At 41.3% G+C, this 20,005-nt stretch overlaps 1 protein-coding gene across 4 annotated transcripts in view; it reads right to left on the bottom strand.

The window, feature by feature from the left end:
• Window positions 1-3,963: 3,963 nt before the first annotated feature.
• NLRP3 (NLR family pyrin domain containing 3) overlaps window positions 3,964-20,005 on the bottom strand; it is a gene marked incomplete at its 5' end in the record, with an annotated part of 47,027 nt that continues 30,985 nt past the window's right edge. For all 4 annotated transcript variants that reach the window (XM_081093253.1, XM_081093255.1, XM_081093254.1 and 1 more), the window contains 3 exons: window positions 3,964-4,541; window positions 8,193-8,363; window positions 8,883-9,053. In XM_081093253.1, the coding sequence (XP_080949379.1) occupies window positions 4,442-4,541; window positions 8,193-8,363; window positions 8,883-9,053 (442 nt within the window). In that variant the 3' untranslated portion in view covers window positions 3,964-4,441. The remainder of the gene's footprint in view (window positions 4,542-8,192; window positions 8,364-8,882; window positions 9,054-20,005) is intronic.

The raw sequence follows: 20,005 nt of genomic DNA, 5'->3' as shown, positions 1-20,005 counted from the left end.
TGTTTTCAATTGAAAGATCCTATGCACTGGGTTTAGCAATTAAAATCAAGGAAGTTATAAAGACAAAGCAACCGTGCTGCCTCATGTCTTTCTCCACCCGACACTGCGCAGCCGGTATAGAACTTCAGGCTGCTTTTCTGGGCACAGTCTCCCATGGCTGTGGGCTTAGATCTAGAGTCCCCCACTACCAGCAGCCCTGTGGACTCCCTTCCACATTTCAGGGCTACACTGACCCCAAGGGCCTCGGATTTGGTGCAGTGCAGTCTCCCTCTGAGATTCTAGTCCCAGCTGCACATGTTCTCCCTCCAGCCGGGATCCCAGATCCCACCTCTCTCCAGGTGATCTCTGACCTTTCTGTCCATGGATTGCCTTGCCAGCTGTGTTTGATTCACCAATTCTGGGTGGATGTTATTTGATTCAGCTGTTTCTTTTATCTTCTCTGTGAGAAGGCACAGGACCAGTTTGTGTATTTGGCCACCACCTTGTCTCCCCCTGGACAAACTTTTTAGGCACATGCAGTCAGGTAGACTTGAGTCTCATGTTTGTGGGTTCACAGCTGTGGGTTCAATGCTTGTCCCTGGGCATTGTGGCTTTAGGGTCCCGGGAGGTATCCAAGGTCTCCCGGGATGAAGGTAAGGCTGGGCTTCCGATCACAGCCACTCTTCCCTTCAAGATGGTGTGGTCTCTGTGGCAGAGCTGGCCACTCCAGGAGAGATTTCAGTGGTAGTAGAGGCTGCCTGGCCAGGGGAGCTTGGTCTGCCAGTCCCCGACAGTTCTGTGGAATATAACTGTCCCTCACTCTTAAATACACACACTCCCTGAACATCCATGCACTCTCCTTCTGCTCTCTCGGTCACTCACACTATCTTGCTGACTGCCGTCCCATCGGCCGCCATCTTGGATCTCCTCTGTCCACAGCTTTTTTATCCATTCATCTACTAATGAGCACTTGGGCTGTTTCTAAATCTTAGCTATTGTAAAATATAAACATAGGGTGTATATATTCTTTCTGATTGATGTCTTGGGGCTTTTGATTATATATTCCCAGAAGTGGAACTAACTGCTGGGTCAAACTGAAGTTCTATTTTTAAGGTTTTGAGGAAACTCCACACTGTTTTCCATAGAGGCTGCACCAATCTGCATTCCTACCAGTAGTGAACTAGTGTTCCCTTTTCTCCACATACTTGCCAGCACTTGTTTGTTGATTTTGGGATGATAGCCATTCTGACAGGTGTGAGGTGACATCTTATTGTGCTTTTCATTTGCATTTCTCTGATAATTAGTGACTTTGAGCATTTTTTCATGTGTTCTTGGTGTTCACCTCTTTTGTAATTGTTTTTTCTTTTTGGTTCTCTGGTTGAGTGGGGTTTTTGGCCTGTCTTCTAATTCACTGATCTGATCTTTGGCTTTCCTTAATCTCCTGTGCATTTCTTCCACTGTGTTCTTTATTAGTGCTATGCCATTCTTCATAGTTACTATGTATTTTCTCATGCTGTTTGAGCATCTTTGCCATCATTACTCTGAGCTCTATGTCTGATAAATTTCTCATCTCCATTTCATTTAGCTCTTTTTCTGGAGAATCCTCTTGTTCTTTCATTTGTGGGGTATTTTGTTTTTGTCTCCCCGTTTTGGCTGCCTATTTGCATTTGTGTCTATGTATTAGGTAGATTTGCTATTCCTCCCAATCTCTAGTGCAGAACAGTGTCAAATGCTGTTTCTGTCTGGCCCTGAGTACCCTGTTTGGAGCTATCAGCAATTCACAGCTGTGGCTCCCGCTGCTGGGGCTGGGTACCTTTGGAAATGACCAAGATGTGCACTAGGGTCTGCTTTACCTAGCCCTCGTCCCAGGATTAGTCAGGCAAAGATCCAAAACCTCCAGAGCTCTTCCTCTGCCTGCAGTCTGATTGTCATTAGCCTTGATTAGCCTCAGGCTATTGACCACAGGGTGGGATGAGAGTCTTCTAACAGGCTGGAGCAACTCCTCCCCCCCCCAACCCCCTGCCCCCCCCCCCCCCCCCACACACACACAAGCTTGCTTGAGCAAAAAATTGCCTGAATAGCAAAGTTCCACCACCAGAGAGAGTTCATCTGTAGCATGAAGGAATGACTCAACACAGTAAACCTGGGTGTCTGCCCTCCAAGTTCAATCCCCAAAGCCCCCAATCCTGGTTTCTGCTCATTTAGCTACAGTCCACTCTGCCCTACCACTGCTGGAGCCCAAGGTGAGTGGCTGCACACAAAATTTTGTGATTGTGCCTGCATTTCCAGCAGTCTTTCCATGGCAGATAGCAATCTTGCTTTTCACAGCCAGATGTTATATGGGCACTTTTTTCGGTCTGGTACTCTGGACTGGGGAACCCAGCTTGGGGTTTAGACTCAGAATTTTCAGTGGGAACCTCCCACAGCTGAGATAGCCCTATGGATCTTCAGCTGCTGTCTATGAGAGCCCAGCCAGCACTTTCACACCTCAGACCAGTCTCTAGGTCAGGGGTGGGCAACCCCTGGCACGCGTGCCAAACATGGCATGCCAGTAACTTTTGCTGTCACACGAAACCCTCTCTTATAATCTTCCATTTACAATTGTGAATCTTTGTTCTCGGTGATGAATTTTGTTAAGTCTCACAATAGGAGTAGCCTGACAGATGAAAGTAGTAGCTCGTACAGTCTCTGAAGGTCACGAAATATAAACTTGATGTAAAATCTCTGTCATCAGTGATGCAGCAGCAAAAATCCCACTGATAATATCAAACGGAGTCATAAAGTTTTCTGTTGGACTATCAGTGTACATGTATACATTAAAAAATAAACGTATTTTTCATCATCATATACTGTGTTTTTGTCACTCAAATGAATTTTATTATTTCTTCAAGGTTCTTCACATACGTACATTTTAAGAGATATCAAGTAGGCGTAACATGTTCTCAAAAAATTAGGGTTGGCACACAGAAGAATTTTGAGCCAGAGATTTTGCTGGTGTTGGCACGCACTCACAAAAAGGTTGCCCTCCACTTTCCATTCTTGTGTAACAGGGTTCAGTCCAACTAGTCTTCAGTTGAATTTTCTGGGCAGTTCTTCTTTATTTTAATTGTATTTCCAGTTTGGTCCTGGGAGAGTGTCAGTGTAGCTTCCACTTACTCCACCACCATTTTGGAATCCCTGGTATCTAAGTGTTTTTAACTACATTTCATCTTCCATGTCAAGGTGTTTGTATCAGGGAGGCAGTCTGCAATAGATCACTTTGAGGAGATATAAAAACCAATATCTTGTTCAAAGTTACTTAAAGTGCTGGCCCTAGACAAGATTAAGTGTTTGCACCTGACTATAAATCACATATAGCTTCCTTTATAGAGAGAGTCTTACCATGGAAAAAAAAAGTCAGCTTATCTAAAAAGCATACTTGATAATGTCATTGACTAACAATTTTGCCAAGTTCCTTATATCAACAGTCCATAGGCCACACTTTGGGTAGCAGAGGTCTGGATGGCTCATTTGACAGAGGAAGTAGTATTTCCATCCTGAATAATTCTATGTGGTTCAGAGTTTCCCCTTGTATAGAGAAGCAATTATCAATATTTATTAAAGATTTAATGCTACGTAAAGTGTGGTAGATTAAGTGCTCTTGGTATGAAATAAATCCCAGATGATTTCTTATAATTAAAGGCAAAACACATTTTTTACATTCTATTTATGAGTATAGGATTCATCTACTCTTAAAACTTTAAATGATTTTCAACCTCCTCTCCAACCAGAGCTGGCATTTCAATCTTCAGAGATTGTGTGAAGCGATTTTCTTTTACATTCATTACAATTGAATCATTTGGCAAAGAGATTTTTTTAAATACATAAAGCAATTTATCTTTTGTTGTTTAGATAAATAAGTAAAAAGATCTCTAGGCACCCCATTTTAAAATTAAAGAAAGAAAGCAGTTTAACTCAATAAATACAACCGTTTCTATATTTTATGAATTTTCAACCAAATACAATAAACATGAATTTTTTATTAGAAAATATCACTGTTACAAAAAATAAATAAGTTGCTGTCACAAAATTACAACATAATATATAGTTGGCTCATTCTGTTATGATCAGTTGAGAGAAAGATGACAAAAGTGAAAAGAACAAAAAAAGGAAAGAGATTTAGAAACAGGGCGAAAAGACAGAAAAAATGGTTTAGTAATGAGTTAGTTATATAAAGTCACCAAGAGGAACACATCCTCTGACTAAAATGCTATGATGAGAACCATATTATATGAATGATTTCATTGTCCCAAGGGTAAAGGAGATGCTCACATTCTCTCTGTAAAGGCACTACTGGCAAACTTTGCTCTCCCACACGGAACCAAAAGACCCGAGGAGCAGTGGTCTTAACCATGCTGGAGGAGTGCTTACTCATACTTGTCCACACTTGGATGGCTGGAATCTGGCAGCACTGCCTCCATCACTACTGAGAAGGTTCAAAGACAATGGTCAAATCGGGCTTTTCTTCTTGAAGTGTTTTTAACGCGCAGATTGTATCATAATTAAAATACATTTTACACAACCTATAAAAGCAAACAGAGAGCCTTGAGTTATGCTCTTCAAATGAACACTCAGAATTTTTGGCCTTAAAATATATCACCTCACTTCCCTTATTCTCACACACTTCTAAGCTCTCCAGTTCTGCACTTCATACCTAACATAGTTTATGTTATATTTGTAACCTTAAAGTTTGAAAATGTTTAAACATATAATAAACATAAAGAGAATAGTATAATAAATTCCCATGTAGCCGTTCAGCAGGTTTGACAATTAATAGCTCATGGCCAGTCTTGTTTCAATTAAACACAGCATGTCACACATGTATAAATATTTCATGATATAACACTAACTGAAGAAGATTTTTAAAAACATAATATAATGCCATTATTACAGTTTAAAAAGTTAACAATAATTCCTTAATATTAACATATGTCTAATATGTTTAAATTTCCTCAACTGTCTGATAATTTTTACATTATGTTTATTTAATCAAAAGCCATATAAAGTTCACATGTTGCAATTGCTTGGTAGGCCTCTCATTTCTTCTTTGACTTGAATTCTTTCTCCTCTTTTCCTTGCCACTCAAATGAGAAATCATACCATTTGTCCTGCATCATTTTTAAGAATCTTGATTTGATTGTGTTGTGAATTGAATGTATATGTTCCTCCAAAATTTGTATGTTGAAGCCCTAACCCTCAGTGTTATGATATTTGGATATGATGCCTTTAGAATCTAATTAGGGTTAGATGAGTTCACTGGGATAGGTCCTCACAATAGGATTAGTGTTCTTATAGGAAGAACTACCAGAGTGTTCTCTCTCTCTGTCATGTGATGGCAGCACAAGGGTGCCATCTGACAGCTCAGAAGAGAGCTTTCACCAGAAACTGAATCAGCAGATCTTGGACTTTCCTTCCTCCAGAACTGTGAGAAATAAATGTCTGTTCTTTAAGGCACCGAATCTATGCTATTTTTTCTTTTATGGCAGCCAAGCTGACAAGAGAGGTTGAGTGCATCTATAGACTCTCAAGTCTGTTTTGAGCCTGTCCTTTGTCCCAGAATGCCCTTCAGAACTTGCTCAGTGATACCACATACAGCAATGTCCCAGCTCATCCTGACCAATTTCTTCTTTTGTTCCTCTATTTTCTTAGCTCTAGAATTTTGGCTTTTCCTGTGTTGGCACAAGGATGCAATGCTGATTCAAACTTTTATTTATTCAAACCTGCATTCCAGTTCAATTCTCAGCCTTGAGGTAATAGAAAAGGGCAGAAATCCCTAGCTAATAGAATTCATATTCTTGGGGGAGGGTATCTATACTAATAAAAGCCTAGGTAGCCCTCGCGCCCTCATGTGACGCCCTCACATCATCACAAGATGGCCACCCTCATGTTGTCACAAGATGGCTGCCCCAAGATGGCCACCCCCACGTCATCACAAGATGGCCACCACAAGATGACCAGAAAGGGAAGGCAGTTGGGGGCAACCAGGCCTGCAGGAGAGAGCAATTGGGGGTGACCAGGCTGGCAAGGAAGGGCAGTTGGGGGTGACCAGGCCAGCAGGTGAGGGCAGTTGGGGGCCATTGGGCTGGCAGGGGAGCGCAGTTGGGGGCAATCGGGCCAGCAGGGGAACAATTAGGTGGCGATCAGGCTGGCAGGTAGACAAGCGGTTAGGAGCCAGTGGTCCCAGATTGTGAGAGGGATGTCTGACTGCCAATGTAGGCCCGATCCCTGCAGAGGTCCCATATTGGAGAGGGAGCAGGCCGGGCTGAGGGACGCCCCCCCCCCCCCCCCCGCATGAATTTCATGCACCAGGCTTCTAGTAGACAATAAATAAACAAGAAAATATCATATATGATGGTGGTCAACATTATGAAGGTAAATATGAAGAGAACAGGAAATAGCATGCTGGCCTGATGCTTTCAATAGTATGGCAAGAAACACACAGAGGAAGATCTTTAAGAAGATAATTTAAGGATGTATGAGAACAAGGCATGTGTATATCAAAAAATGAGAGAGTTCCAGGCAGAGGAAACACCAAGTGCAAAATTCCAGAGAATACAGTGTTTAAGTGAAACAGTGTGAAAGGAGCGGAAGGAACAGGGTTAGGAGAAGATGAATTTGCAGAAGCAGCAGGCTGAGATCACAGAGCGTCTTAGGCTCTGCCATGAGTTTATAGCTCTCACTTTGAATATGATAGGCAGTCACTGGAGCATATTGATAGGAGTGAGTCCTGTTTTAGTTGTACCCTCCATCTTCTATGGTAATCAAAATAAATGCAGAGTAGCCTGACAGAATGCCACCATAGCAATCCATACAAGAAATGATGGTGGCTTGAACCAAGGTAAGAACCATAAAGCTGGCAAGAGGTGGACAATGAGTGGGCATGCTGTGGAAGAAGAGCTTACAGGACATGCCAATGGAGTGGATATGCATAAGGAAGAAGAAGCATCAATGGTGACATCTGGATGACAGTTACCATTGGTTGAGAGAGGGAAGAAGCAAGTTTCAGACAGAGTGGAATAGCACAGACTTGGATTTAAACATGTGAAATTTGGGAGCCTTATTAGACACCCAAGTGTAAATGTCAGATAAGCATTTGGACATGGTATTCATGGAGATATAAATTGGGGGTATAAAACATATGTAGTAAAACCAGAAGACTAAATGATATGAACAAGGGAGAAAATGTAGAGAAGGAAAATTAGGCAATGGGTGAGTCCCAGAGATTCAGCATGTAAAGGTCAGAGCAATGAGAAGCAAAAAAGAAGACTGAGCAGAAATAACCAATAAAGTAGGAGAAAACCCAGAGGAGAGTATGGTGCCTCTAAAGCCAAGTGAAGGAAACATCTTCTTTGGGGAGTATGTTCCTCGGGGATGACTGAAGTCTGACACTAACAGGAAGCTCTTACTACAAAAGTAATGAGTATCTCAGTAGTATCCTGGTGATGGAAGGGAGTCAATTGTTTCAATATACTTCATTGGCTGGATTTTATGGTATTTCTCATCTTCATGTTTCTGGATCATGCTCTTCCCATTTATAAATACTCAAAAACAAGATCAACAGCATCCCTCTATACTAATACCTTTGCAATAAGGCTGAACCATAGATAGGTCTAGTTCTATTAAGTCCAAGCCACTGCATAGAAATATAATTCCATTTGGCTGCTTCCATTAGACTGTACATTTCTTTTAGGAATATGTATGGAAAGTGTTTTCATACCCAACTGAACTTTAAATATTCTAAATATCTGAATGAAGTTGAATGTGTAGGTCATGACTCATCTACCCTATTTTTAAAATATCTTTGCCTTAGCTGGTTTGGCTCAGTGGATAGAGTGTTGGCCTGTGGACCAAAGGATCCCGGGTTTGATTCTGGCTCCTCCCCGGTCCCTAGTCAGGGCTCATGCAGGAGGCAAACAATCAATTTCTTTCACATTGATATTTCTCTCTGTTTTTCCCTCTCTCTTCCACTCTCTCTAAAAGATCACTGGAAAAATATCCTTGGGTAAGGATTAACAACAACAACAAAAACCAAGAACAACAAACATATCTGTAATACCTGGACCAGGCCCAACTTCACCCTGAGTGCAAAAGAACCATCTTGGATTTTGGTAACTGGCCAACTTTTCCTTAGAACTTGGATCCCTGCCCCTCACATGTCTGAGGAGAGCACTTACTGAAGTCTTTTTAGGAGGCAGCCTTGTTGTTTCAGCACTTCACAGAACAGCATGACCCCCAGATCACCCAAGTCATTGTTGCCCAGGTTCAGCTGCCGCAGGCTCTGGTTGGAGGTCAGAAGTGTGGAAAGATCCCAGCAGCAGTGTGAGGAGAGACTGCAATTGTCTAGTCTGCAAGAAAGAGAATGATTCAAAGAAAATATCCCCTTCCCTTCCTCCAGGTCTCCCAGATCTTAGCCTGTAATATTTCAAACAAAGAAAAAGTGCAGGATAAACAAGCTTGGAATAATTATATGTGTCATGACTATTCTTCTCTTCTTTTCAGATAAGAGTATTTTTCCAGTCTACTGGATTATCCAGATCCAATTAGCAATAGCACTTTCTGAATTGATGTTTCCTAAATTCTGTCTCCTCCCAAAATTCCTTAAAATACAAGAGCCATACCATCCCCATTCTTTTGTTGTGGAAAGATTTGTGGTGAAAGGAACTCATCTTTACCTTTATATCATCTAGAAGTAGAATTCTTTCCAGTCCCTTGATTCTGTAATAAGCCAAACCTTCAGAGGACATCACTTCTTAGATACAGATTATCTCATCATCACTCCTCTATACACCCTTCCTCTTACCCACTATGTATTCTGACATCTCAGGTTGTTCCACAATATCACTTTAATAAGCTAAGGCACTTACTCCAACATCTGAAGCTTGCAGTTGGGGTGCAAGAGTCCCTTACACAGTAGCTTCACCCCCATGTCTCCAAGAGCATTACCCCGTAGGTAAAGGTGTGTGAGATTCTGGTTGCCACTGAGCACTGAGGACAGAGCTGGACAACAAACTGATGTAAGGCCTGACTTCACCAACCTGTAGAAGAAATGGGAAGAAAACTCCTCAATGTCCAGCCTTCCTTGGACATTTGCACAACTATCTCACCACAGGAACCTCATCTTATCTGAAGAGCTGCATCCCTCCAACATAAAGGCCAGGAGCTAGAATCACAGATATAACCCGAGGAAAGCACAAATCCCTGTTTCTGGCCCCATAAAAGAGACAAATTATGGTCTCAGCAGATATCTTGCTGGGATCAGTGGAAAATTCAGAGTGAAAATAAACTGAGCCAGATTGACTTCACAGTCCTCCTCCTTCTTACACCAATTCCCTCTGGCCATGCATGCTCCTCATAAAGACATCTCAGGCCATCCCACAACATTGCAGAAATCTGCCTTATTTGATTCTTTTTTTTTTTAAATTAAATCTTTATTGTTCAGATTATTACATTTGTTCCTATTCCCCCCCCCCATAACTCCCCTCCTCCCAGTTCGCGCCCCACCCTCGGCCCTCACTCCCCACCCACTGTCCTCATCCATAGGTGCACGATTTTTGTCCAGTCTCTTCCTGCATCTCCCACACCCCTTTCCACCCCCCCCCACAAGAATAGTCAGTCCATTCCCTTTCTATGTCCCTGATTCTATTATAATCACCAGTTCATTCTGTTCATCAGATTATTTATTCACTTGATTCTTAGATTCACTTGTAGATAGATGCATATTTGTTGTTCATAATTTGTATCTTTACCTTTTTCTTCCTCTTCCTCTTCTTAAAGGATACCTTTCAGCATTTCATATAATACTAGTTTGGTGGTGATGATCTCCTTTAGCTTTTCCTTATCTGTGAAGCTCTTTATCTGACCTTCAATTCTGAATGATAAAGTAATCTTGGTTGTAGGTTCTTCGTCTTCATCACTTTGAATATTTCTTACACTCCCTTCTGGCCTGCAAAGTTTCTGTTGAGAAATCAGCTGACAGTCGTATGGGTATTCCCTTGTAGGTAACTGAGTTTCTTTCTCTTGCTGCTTTTAAGATTCTCTCTTTGTCTTTTGCTTTTGGCATTTTAATTATGATGTGTCTTGGTGTGGTCCTCTTTGGATTCCTTTTGTTTGGGGTTCTCTGCGCTTCCTGGACTTGTAAGTCTATTTCTTTCACCAGGTAGGGGAAGTTTTCTGTCATTATTTCTTCAAATAGCTTTTCAATATCTTGGTCTCTCTCTTCTTCTGGCACCCCTATAATTCTGATGTTGTTATGCTTGAAGTTGTCCCAGAGGCTCCTTACACTATCTTCGTATTTTCGGATTCTTTTTTCATTTTGCTTTTCCAGTTGGGTGTTTTTTGCTTCTTCGCATTTCAAATCTTTGACTTGATTCTTGCGCTCCTCTGGTCTGCTGTTTGGAGTCTGTATAGTATTCTTTATTTCAGTCGGTGTATGCTTAATTTCTAGTTGGTTCTTTATCACAACATCGAGGGTCTCATTAGATTTCTCGAGGATCTCATTAAGTTTATCGGCTGCTTCTAGACAGTTCTTGAGAGACCTTAAAAGTGTGGTTCTGAACTCTATATCTTCCATTGACAATTTTGTCCTGTTTCTTTGTCTCCGCATTTTGTTATGCTTTCTTGGTGCACCCCCTAGTGGTCTTTGTGGGCAGTCTTGTAGTTAAGCCTTGATTGTTGTAGCTAATACTAGGGGGGATTTGACCTCCAGGCCACGTGGCTGTGAGAGTCAGCTGTCTATTTGATTCTTATATCAACCAGGAAAGGTGGCACTGCAACTGTATTATATATTTTTTTTACAGATTAGAAATTTGAGTGTCATCAAATTATGTGTTTCTCTTAAGGTTCAAGAACAAGTGTATGATGGAGAGGAAACCCAGACTTAAGCCTTCTGGAGTCTTCCCCTATCTGTTGCCCCATCTGTCCATGTCACGCTGCACTATAAGGCACTCCTTGGAACATAAAGCCCTAGCCATGCATTACATTCAGTGGAATTAATGTTTTCTTTGTACTACTTTTGGGTCAAGTGAGCTTACTTTCTTACCCAACAAGAGCAGGGGCCTCTGAATAGAGAGCTCGATCTCTCCTGCATAGAATTTCAGAGGGTGATATACAGTATATAGGAAGGCACAGATACTAGGCCTTCAACAAGTCCTTGATTAAAGAGCATATCATGCAATCATATTTATTTCTGCTAGAATTCTTAACCATCACATGTTTTTAAGCTCTAAAGAGTCTTAGAATCAGGAAAAATAGAAACACAGAAAGAAGTAATTCAGACAGTGTAGCATGAACAGATGACTTAAACGAAACATAAGTACTTACCTACCCACTGTCTTCATCTTCCCATGAATCAGAATGAAAAAGACAGAGTAAGCAAGATGAAGAGGGGAAACAAAGCCCAAGAGGGACAAGTAGAAACAAGGCAAGTTTCAAGTAGCTTCTGGTACATTTTATCTCTAGTTAAAAATTTCATCTCAGGATCCTCAGTGAATATGCAGAAGGGATTTGCAGGATTGCTGCCTATTATAGACCTAATGTTTGTATCCTCCAAAATTCATGTGAAATTTGTAGCTCCCAATGTGATGGCATTATGAGGTGGAGTCTTTGAGAGATTTGATTAGGTCTTGAGGGTGGAGCCCTCATGATGGGATTAGTGCCCTTATAATAGAGATCCCTGAGCACTTTCACTCCTATGCTACATGATGACACAGTGAGAAGGTGACTGCAAGCCAGTAAGAGTCTTCACCAGGAACCAGATCTATAAGAGCCTTGATCTTGTGCTCCTGGCCTCTGTAACTGTGAAAAAATAAATATTTGTTGTTTAAGTCACCAAATCTATGTTTTTTTGTGTGTTTTTTTTTGTTTTTGTTTTTGTTTTTTTTTTTTTTAGAGAGAGGGAGACAGGGAGAGGAAAGAGAAATGTTGATGTAAGATAGATATCGATCAGTTGCTTCCCAATCTGGAATTGAACCTGCAATCTAGATATGTGCTTGACCAGGAATCAAACCCATGACCTTTTGGTGCATGGGATGACACTCTAACCAACTGAGCCACACTGGACAGGGCTATGGTATTTTTGTATCACAGCTCAAACAGTCTAATATGTTGGCAAAGATGAAGAACATGCCAAAAGACTGGAGGCAGACATCAAAAAAGAAAAGAATATTTTGAAAGTTATAGAATGGCAAATATTATCAGTATATCCAGAAAAAGACTAGAAGGGATTTGAAACAGATGTTTGAGGAGCACAGTGAAGTGGCAGCAGTCACAATCAGATGGTGATGTTCTGCTAAGAATAAGTCACATCTGAATGATCAAAATGTTAGTAAGCACTGAGACTGAGTGATGGGTGCATATCATGTAACAAAATGCTTAGACAATCAAACAATCGAGACCTACCAACCAATATATTAGTACTAGATTAGAAGAATGTAACTAACATTGTGTATTTTGGTTTCAACCAATCCATTCAACTCAGTGCCACATTTACTGAACACTGTCAATGTAAAAAACATTCAAACCTATAGAGAATTTTTGTGAGTTTATTTGAGCCAAACTGTCAACAATTGCAGGAAGCAAAATCTCAATGGATTGAGATAATGCTCCAGAGAATGGCAGTTTTGCACCTTATTTTATACATTACAATCAAAAGCGAAGACAAAGTGGGTTACAATGAAATTCATTGGTGACAAATTAGGGAAGTGGGAGAAAGCAAAGTGGGAGGGGAGAGGAGAAACCTCTAGGATTGGATGAAAAGTAAAATTATAGACACATACACCTTTTACATAGGTGGGTATAGGATTGTTAGCAGTTAACTATTAACATAATAAAAATAACATGAGAGGATTTATGGTCTGCCCTGGTGCATTGGTTATCTGAGGGGTCTGGGAAAAGGGGAGTTACCCTGACAAACCAAAGGAATGTTATCTTAGATGCAAAAGATAATGAGATAGGCTTAGTTAAGCTTGGCTCAGTGGCTGAGCATTGACCTATGAACTGTGATGTCACAGTTCAATGCCAGGTCAGGACATATGCCTGGGTTGAAGGCTCAATCCCCAGTGTGGGGTGTTCAGGAGACAGCCAGTCAATTATTCTCTCTTATCATTGATGTTTCTATCTCTCTCTCCCTCTCCCTTCCACTCTGAAATCAATAAAAAATATATATTTTTAAAAGATAAAGGCTGACTTTTGTCAGGGAAGCTTCTAGACTAGGACATGACTACCTGCTATAACTGCTTTCAGTTAAAAAGTTAATTGCAGATCATCCTTTGTGGTGACTTTAGGTCTCTGAGTTTGTAAGGCCACCACACAGGCCTTTCCTGAGCTTGTCAGGTTAGCATATGGCCCCTTTTCATCCACAGCACAGATATCTTGTCATCTACCATATTAAGTTAAATCATCGTGTGTGTTTTAATTTTAATAATGATATATCTTGGTGTCACAAAAATGACTCACAAAGAAAACTGAAGAAGATTTTTACATTTGTTGAATATTTACTATGTACTTGGCTCTGATGATGACTTAACAAGATTATCTCATTGAATTATTACTAAACCAAGTCACAGGTGTTGTTTTTATCTGTATTTTTAAATGGAGAAAAAACAGAAGCCAAAAGTACTTAAAGAATAAGATAGAGATTCCTAGAAGGATGGTGGTGGTGGAAGAGTAAGGGTAACCCTCCAAGCAAAAGGAAAATAGTATGCAGGGTTGAGGAAGGATGGAAGAGTAGGCCAGGTTCTTAGAACTAAAAATGAATCCAATATAACTCAAAATAGAATGGAAGGTGTGATAGGCAAGAGGGCAGAAGCAACAATCTAGAGGTGGTCAAGGTAAGGTGTGCCAAGGTAAGATATACCAACTTTACTCTGACTTCAAAAAAGAACTTTTGAAGGTACTTTAAGCAATAACTCAATGTTATGAAATTTTCATTTGAAAGCACCCTCTGTTGTTATGTAAAAGATAGATAAGAGGTAGGGGGAACTGAAAGTGTTTTTAAAAATTAGAATTGTTCTCTCTTTACTGGCTAATCAGCCTCCTGGAAAGTCCCACTATTAAAAAAGGCAGTAAGTAAGAACAGGACAAAGGGTAGGGTGGGGAGTGAGTTACAAAAGTTAAAGAATCTTGTAAAAGCTCAATGTATGAGGTATAATATTGAGGTAAAGAGACAGTGGCCTAAAGTTCAAGAATAGAAAATTTGACTATATCTAACAAAATATAAACATGCATAAAGTTGTATATACAAATATGCTTTTGTTAGGAACAAAAATAGAATACTGGGACTAGCTATAGTTATAAGAAATATTAATCATGCTCTGTTAACTGAGATTGCCTTATTCTGATTAAAGAAAGGACATTCTAATCTGACTGGGAGTTGTACGACCCTGGGTCCCGGGAGTCAACTTTGGACCTGCCAGTCAATCTTGGACCTGGGAGTCAACTTTGGAATGTGTCCATTCTCATTCAAGAACTGCCTATTATCATGGAAAGATTAACAACCTTGTTGTCTAAACAATGGAGTTCCACCCCAGCCTGCATTGCCTACTTCCCCATGCCTGTAATTCCTACTTCCCTGTGTAATCTTTATCCTACCCAATATAAGTAGCTGGCTTATGACGGGGGATGAGGGGGTAGAGAGCAGATTTTTGTGGGTGACCTATTGCTCTCTCATACTGCCAGCAGTATTGGAATAAATGCTCATATATGATTCAACCCTGTCTCTGATGAATTGGCTCAGTTAAAACCACACCAAAAAAGAGAGAAGAAAAAGAATCAAAGAATAAAAAAGTAAACAGAAAATAGGCATAATGTAATAGATATTAAGTCAACTATATCAATAATTACTTTGAGCATAAAAGGTGCAAACAAACCAATTAGAACACAAGTACTCTAGAATGAACAAAAACAAGGCTCAACTATATGCTGTCTACAGGAAACCCACTTTAAATAAAAAGACACATACAGATTAAAAGAGATGGAAAAAATAAAAATAAAGGAATGGAGATAGACCATGCTAAGACTAATCAAAAGAGCACAAAGAATGTGTGGAGGGGAGAGAGAGAGAGAGAGAGAGAGAGAGAGAGAGAGAGAGAGAGAGTGTAAAATATTAGGAATATTATTCAGCCTTCTTAAAAGGAAATCCTGCCATCTGTAACAACATAGATGAATCTAGAGAATGTTATGCTAAATGAAATAAGTCAGATAGAAAAAGACAAATATTGCATGATCCCACATATATGTAGAATCTAAAAAAAAATAAGTGAAACTCATAGTAACAGAGTCAAGTGGTGGTTACCAGAAGCTGGGTGGGTGAGGAAAAGGGAGATATTTGTCAAAAGGCACAAACTTTTAGTTATAGGAGATTCCAAGATGAGGGCCAGAAGGATGGTAGTGAGGAAGAGTGTGTGTGAAAGAGGGAGCAAAAAGGGAGTGTGTGGACATGTGATGTGTGTGTGTCTGAGGGAGGAATAGCTAGATTTTTCAGGACCTTCGGGGGCTGTCAGACCAAGCTTGCATAGCCGGGCAGCTGCTACTGCTATAATCTCTCCAGGAGCACTGGTGCTGCCACAGAGGCCACACCATCTCAAAGGGGAGAGCTGCTGTGAGCCCAGCCTATCTCCACTGAGGGTGCTCTCCAACATCACCTGGGAACCTACAGTCACACAGGCTAGGGAACTGCTGCCTTGGCTGTGAACCACAAACACCCAGACTTTAGCCTCCCCGGATAAGAGCTACAGTGAGTTCTGGAGAGCACTCCCCAGCTGCCAGCCAGACACTTTAGCCCCAGGCACAGAGACTACTTGCATGAACAGCTACCACCCAGGATTGAACAGCAGCCGCCACCCACAATAGCACTGCGAGCCAGCAGCCAACACATATGTCAGCGCACACAAGCAGAGCCAGCAGCCACTGCTCACCATAGCATGCACAAGGGGAGCCAGAAGCCACTGCCTGCAACAGCGCACGTGAGGGGAGACAGCAGCCACCACCCGCAAAAGCATGGGGAAACAGCAGCCACCCCACAACCCCCAGAGAGCAGCGGGTGACCACACAAGGAGTAGCTGCTGCCCCATGACCATGAGAGGAGTACCCACCATCTGCAACCATGTGGGGAGCCAGCAGCAGCTGCCCACAAAAGTGTGCATGAGGGGAGACAGCAGCTACCACCCATTATAGCACATGCGAGGGGATCCAGCAGCTGCTGCCCATGACCACATGGGGAGCCAGCAGCCATCACACAACCCCCAGGGAGCAGTCTGTGACCACCCAAGGAGCAGCTGCCACCCTGTGACCATGAGAGGAGCAGCCACAGCCTGAGACCTCATGACCCAACACCAGGCCCTCTGCTGCAGCCACAGGCACCACATGATTTGATACCTAGATCCTTCAGTGAGAGCAAAAATGGGGAGATAGAAGAACAACTTCCAAAAAAAAAAAAAAAAAAAAAAAGGAGGAAGCGCCAGGAAAGGAACTAAATGAAACGGAGGCATGCAATATATCAGAAAAAGAATTCAGAATAAGGGTAAAACAGTTCATAAACTGGATGGATGAGAAAATCAACAACCTATGTAGGAAAAAAGAAGAAATAAAGACAGATATAACCACAATTAAAAACACTATGGAAGCTTTCAACAGTAGACTAGGAGACGCGGAGGACTGAATTAGCAAATTAGAAGACAGAGCAGCAAAACACATCCAATCTGAACTGTAATTGGAGAAAAAAATCAAAAGATAGGAGGAGAGCCTGAGGGAGCTTTGGTAAAACATGAAATAAATCAACAAAAGTATAATGGGGGTTCTGGAATGAAATGAATGGGGGTTCTAGCCCTTCAACAGGGGCTAGAAACCCTAGTTGAAGAAATGTCAGAAAACTTTCCTGATTTGGGGAAGAAAAAAATCATACAGGCACAGAGAATCCCAAACAAGATACACCCAAAAATATCCACACCAAGACACATCATAATTACAATGGCAAACGTTAACAACAAAGAGAGAATCTTAAAGGCTGCAAGAGAGAGACAGAAAGTTACCTACAAGAGATCTCCCATTAGATTATCAAATGATTTCTCAACAGAAATACATCAGGCCAGAAAGGAATGGAAGCAAACATACAAAGTGATGCAAAGCAAGGGATTGAAACCAAGAATATTCTATCCAGCAAGTCTATCATTCAAAATTGAAGGGGAAATCAGGATATTTACAGAAAAAGAAAGGCTGGGGGAGTTTATCACTACCAAGCTACCAATGCAAGAAATTCTAAAGGGACTGTTGTAAAAAGAAGAAGAAGAAAGGGAGGGAAGAAGAAAAACAGGCACAAAAAATAAAATGGCTATAAACAAGTACCTATCAATAATAACTTTTAAAGTAAATGACCTAAATGCTCCAATCAAAAGACAGTGAGTGGCTGAATTGGTAACAAAACATGACCATATATATGCTGTCTATAAGACACCCACCTTAGAACAAAAAACTAACACAGACTAAAAGTGAAGGGATGGAAAAATATCTTTCAGGCAAATGGAAATTAAAAAAAAAAGCTGGGGTAGCAATACTTACATCGGACAAAATAGACCTCAAGGTGAAGGTAATCACAAGACATAAGGAAGGCCACTTCATAATACTAAAGTGATAGATACAACAAGAGGTTATAACTCTGGTAAACATATATGCACACAATGCAGGAGCACCCAAACGTATTACAAAAACTTCTGGAAGATAGCAAGGGAGAGATCGACAGCAATACGATCATAGTACGAGACTTTACTACCCCACTGACACCACTGGATAAATCCTCTAGACAACATATCAGCAAAGAAACAGCTATCCTAAATGGCTCACTAGATCAGATGGATTTAATTGACATCTTCAGAACATTTAACCCCAAAGCTACAGGATATACATTCTTCTCAAGTGCACATGGGACATTTTCAAAGCTGGACCACATATTGGGTCACAGGCAAAGTCTCTCCAAATTAAAGAAGTTTTAAATCATATCAAGCATCTTCTCAGACCGCAATGGCATAATATTAGAAATCAGCTATAATAAAAACAATAAAAAATATTCAAACACTTGGAGACTGAAAAGCATGCTATTAAAAAATTATTGGGGCAAAACTGGTTTGGCTCAGTGGATAGAGCATCGGCCTGCGGACTCAAAGGTCCCAGGTTCGATTCCGGTCAAGGGCATGTACCTTGGTTGCAGGCACATCCCCAGTAGGAGGTGTGCAGGAGGCAGCTGGTCGATGTTTCTCTCTCATCGATGTTTCTAACTCTCTGTCCTTCTCCCTTCCTCTCTGTTAAAAAAAAAATCAATAAAATATATTTTTAAAAATATGGGTTACCAAAGGGATCACAGAAGAAATTAAAAAGATCCTGGAAACAAATGACAATGAAAACATAACAATGCAAAACCTATGGGACACGGTGAAAGCAGTCCTGAGAGGGAAGTTCATAGCATTACAGGCCTACCTAAAACACACACACGCACACACACACACACACACACGAAAAGCTGGTAATAAATTATCTAATTCTACACAACTTAAAGAATTAGAAAGAGAGCAACAAAATAAAGCCAAGAGTGAGAAGAAGGAAGGAGATAATAAAGATCAGAGCATAAATAAATGACATAGAGACCAAAAATAAAAACAAACAAACCACAATACAAAAGATCAATAAAACCAAGGGATGGTTCTTTGAAAGGATAAACAAGACTGATGAACTTCTAGACACGCTCACCAAGAAGCAAGGAGAGAGGACCCAAATAATCAAAATCAGAAATGAAAGAGGCAAAATAACAACAGACCCCACAGAAATACAAAGGATTGTAAAAAAAACTATGAACAACTCTATTCCAAAAAACTAAACAACCTAGAGGAAATGGACATATTCCTAGCAAGATATGACCTTCTAACACTCAATCATGAAGAATCAAAAAAATCTGAATAGGGAGAAAACAAGATGGCGGCATAAGTAAACACCAGAGATTGCTGCCTCACACAACCACTTCAAAAATACAACTAAAAGATGGAACTGACATCATCCAGAACCACAGGAAGGCTGGCTGAGTGGAAATTCTACAACTAGAAGGAAAGAGAAAAGCATACCAAGACTCAGAGGACGTGCAGTGCAGAAGTAAAATACAAAGGTGCGGAGGTGCATGCGGACAGGGCTGGAGGCTGAGGTCACGATTGTCTTTTTCAATTTGGAGGGAGTCTCAGGCTCTGAGCTCCAGTTCCAGGAGAAACGGGACTGTCTGGCATTGATCAGAATTCGAGGGCAGCTTTCTCTCAGATGTGCTTGCAGCGATTGCCAGGACACTGAGGACAGGACTGAGAGCAGCCATACTGCTCGCTATGCCTGCCCAGTTGATCCCCTGGGGCTCCGCCCCGCCCAAGCCCTGCAAGGAGGCTTTTGCATATGAAAGGCCCGGCCCTCTATAATCTGAAATTTACTTAACAAACTGCAGCTTCCCAGGCCCCAGCGCAACTTGCTTTGCTTTACAGCTGGCTTCTGCAGGGTAGCCTCAGGCAGAGGCTAGAATAGAACCTCCTTAGATCCAAGAGCCAGTGTACCCAGTGGTCAGAGTGGGACCATCCAATTATAACTCCACAGATCCATAAGGAACACACTCAGGGGGAAGACTCAGTGAGCACCAAAGCCCCACTGAAGCAAGTCTTGCCCGAAAAGGGTATCTTCAGCACAGAAGTTCTCCCACCATAGACACAGCTGATTCTCACAGCCAATTGGCCTGAGGTCAAATCCTCCCAGTGTTACCTACAACAATCAAGGCTTAACTACAACAAGACTGTGCACAAAGCCCACAAGGGGGTGCACCAAGAGTGTCCTCCTTAGGTAATTGGGGAGGCTGAACCACTGGGTCCTAGAGGACACAGAGCACAGAAAGCCACTCTATCGACACAGCGAAGTATAAAAAATGCCGAGACAAAGAAACAGGACACAAATGACAGAAATGAAGGAAAGCAAACTACTG

This window comes from Myotis nattereri (genome assembly GCF_964212035.1).
Source record: "Myotis nattereri genome assembly, chromosome: 5".
NCBI lineage: Eukaryota > Metazoa > Chordata > Mammalia > Chiroptera > Vespertilionidae > Myotis > Myotis nattereri.
Note: the sequence above shows the minus strand (reverse complement) of the source record. Positions and strands in the feature narration are given on the sequence as shown.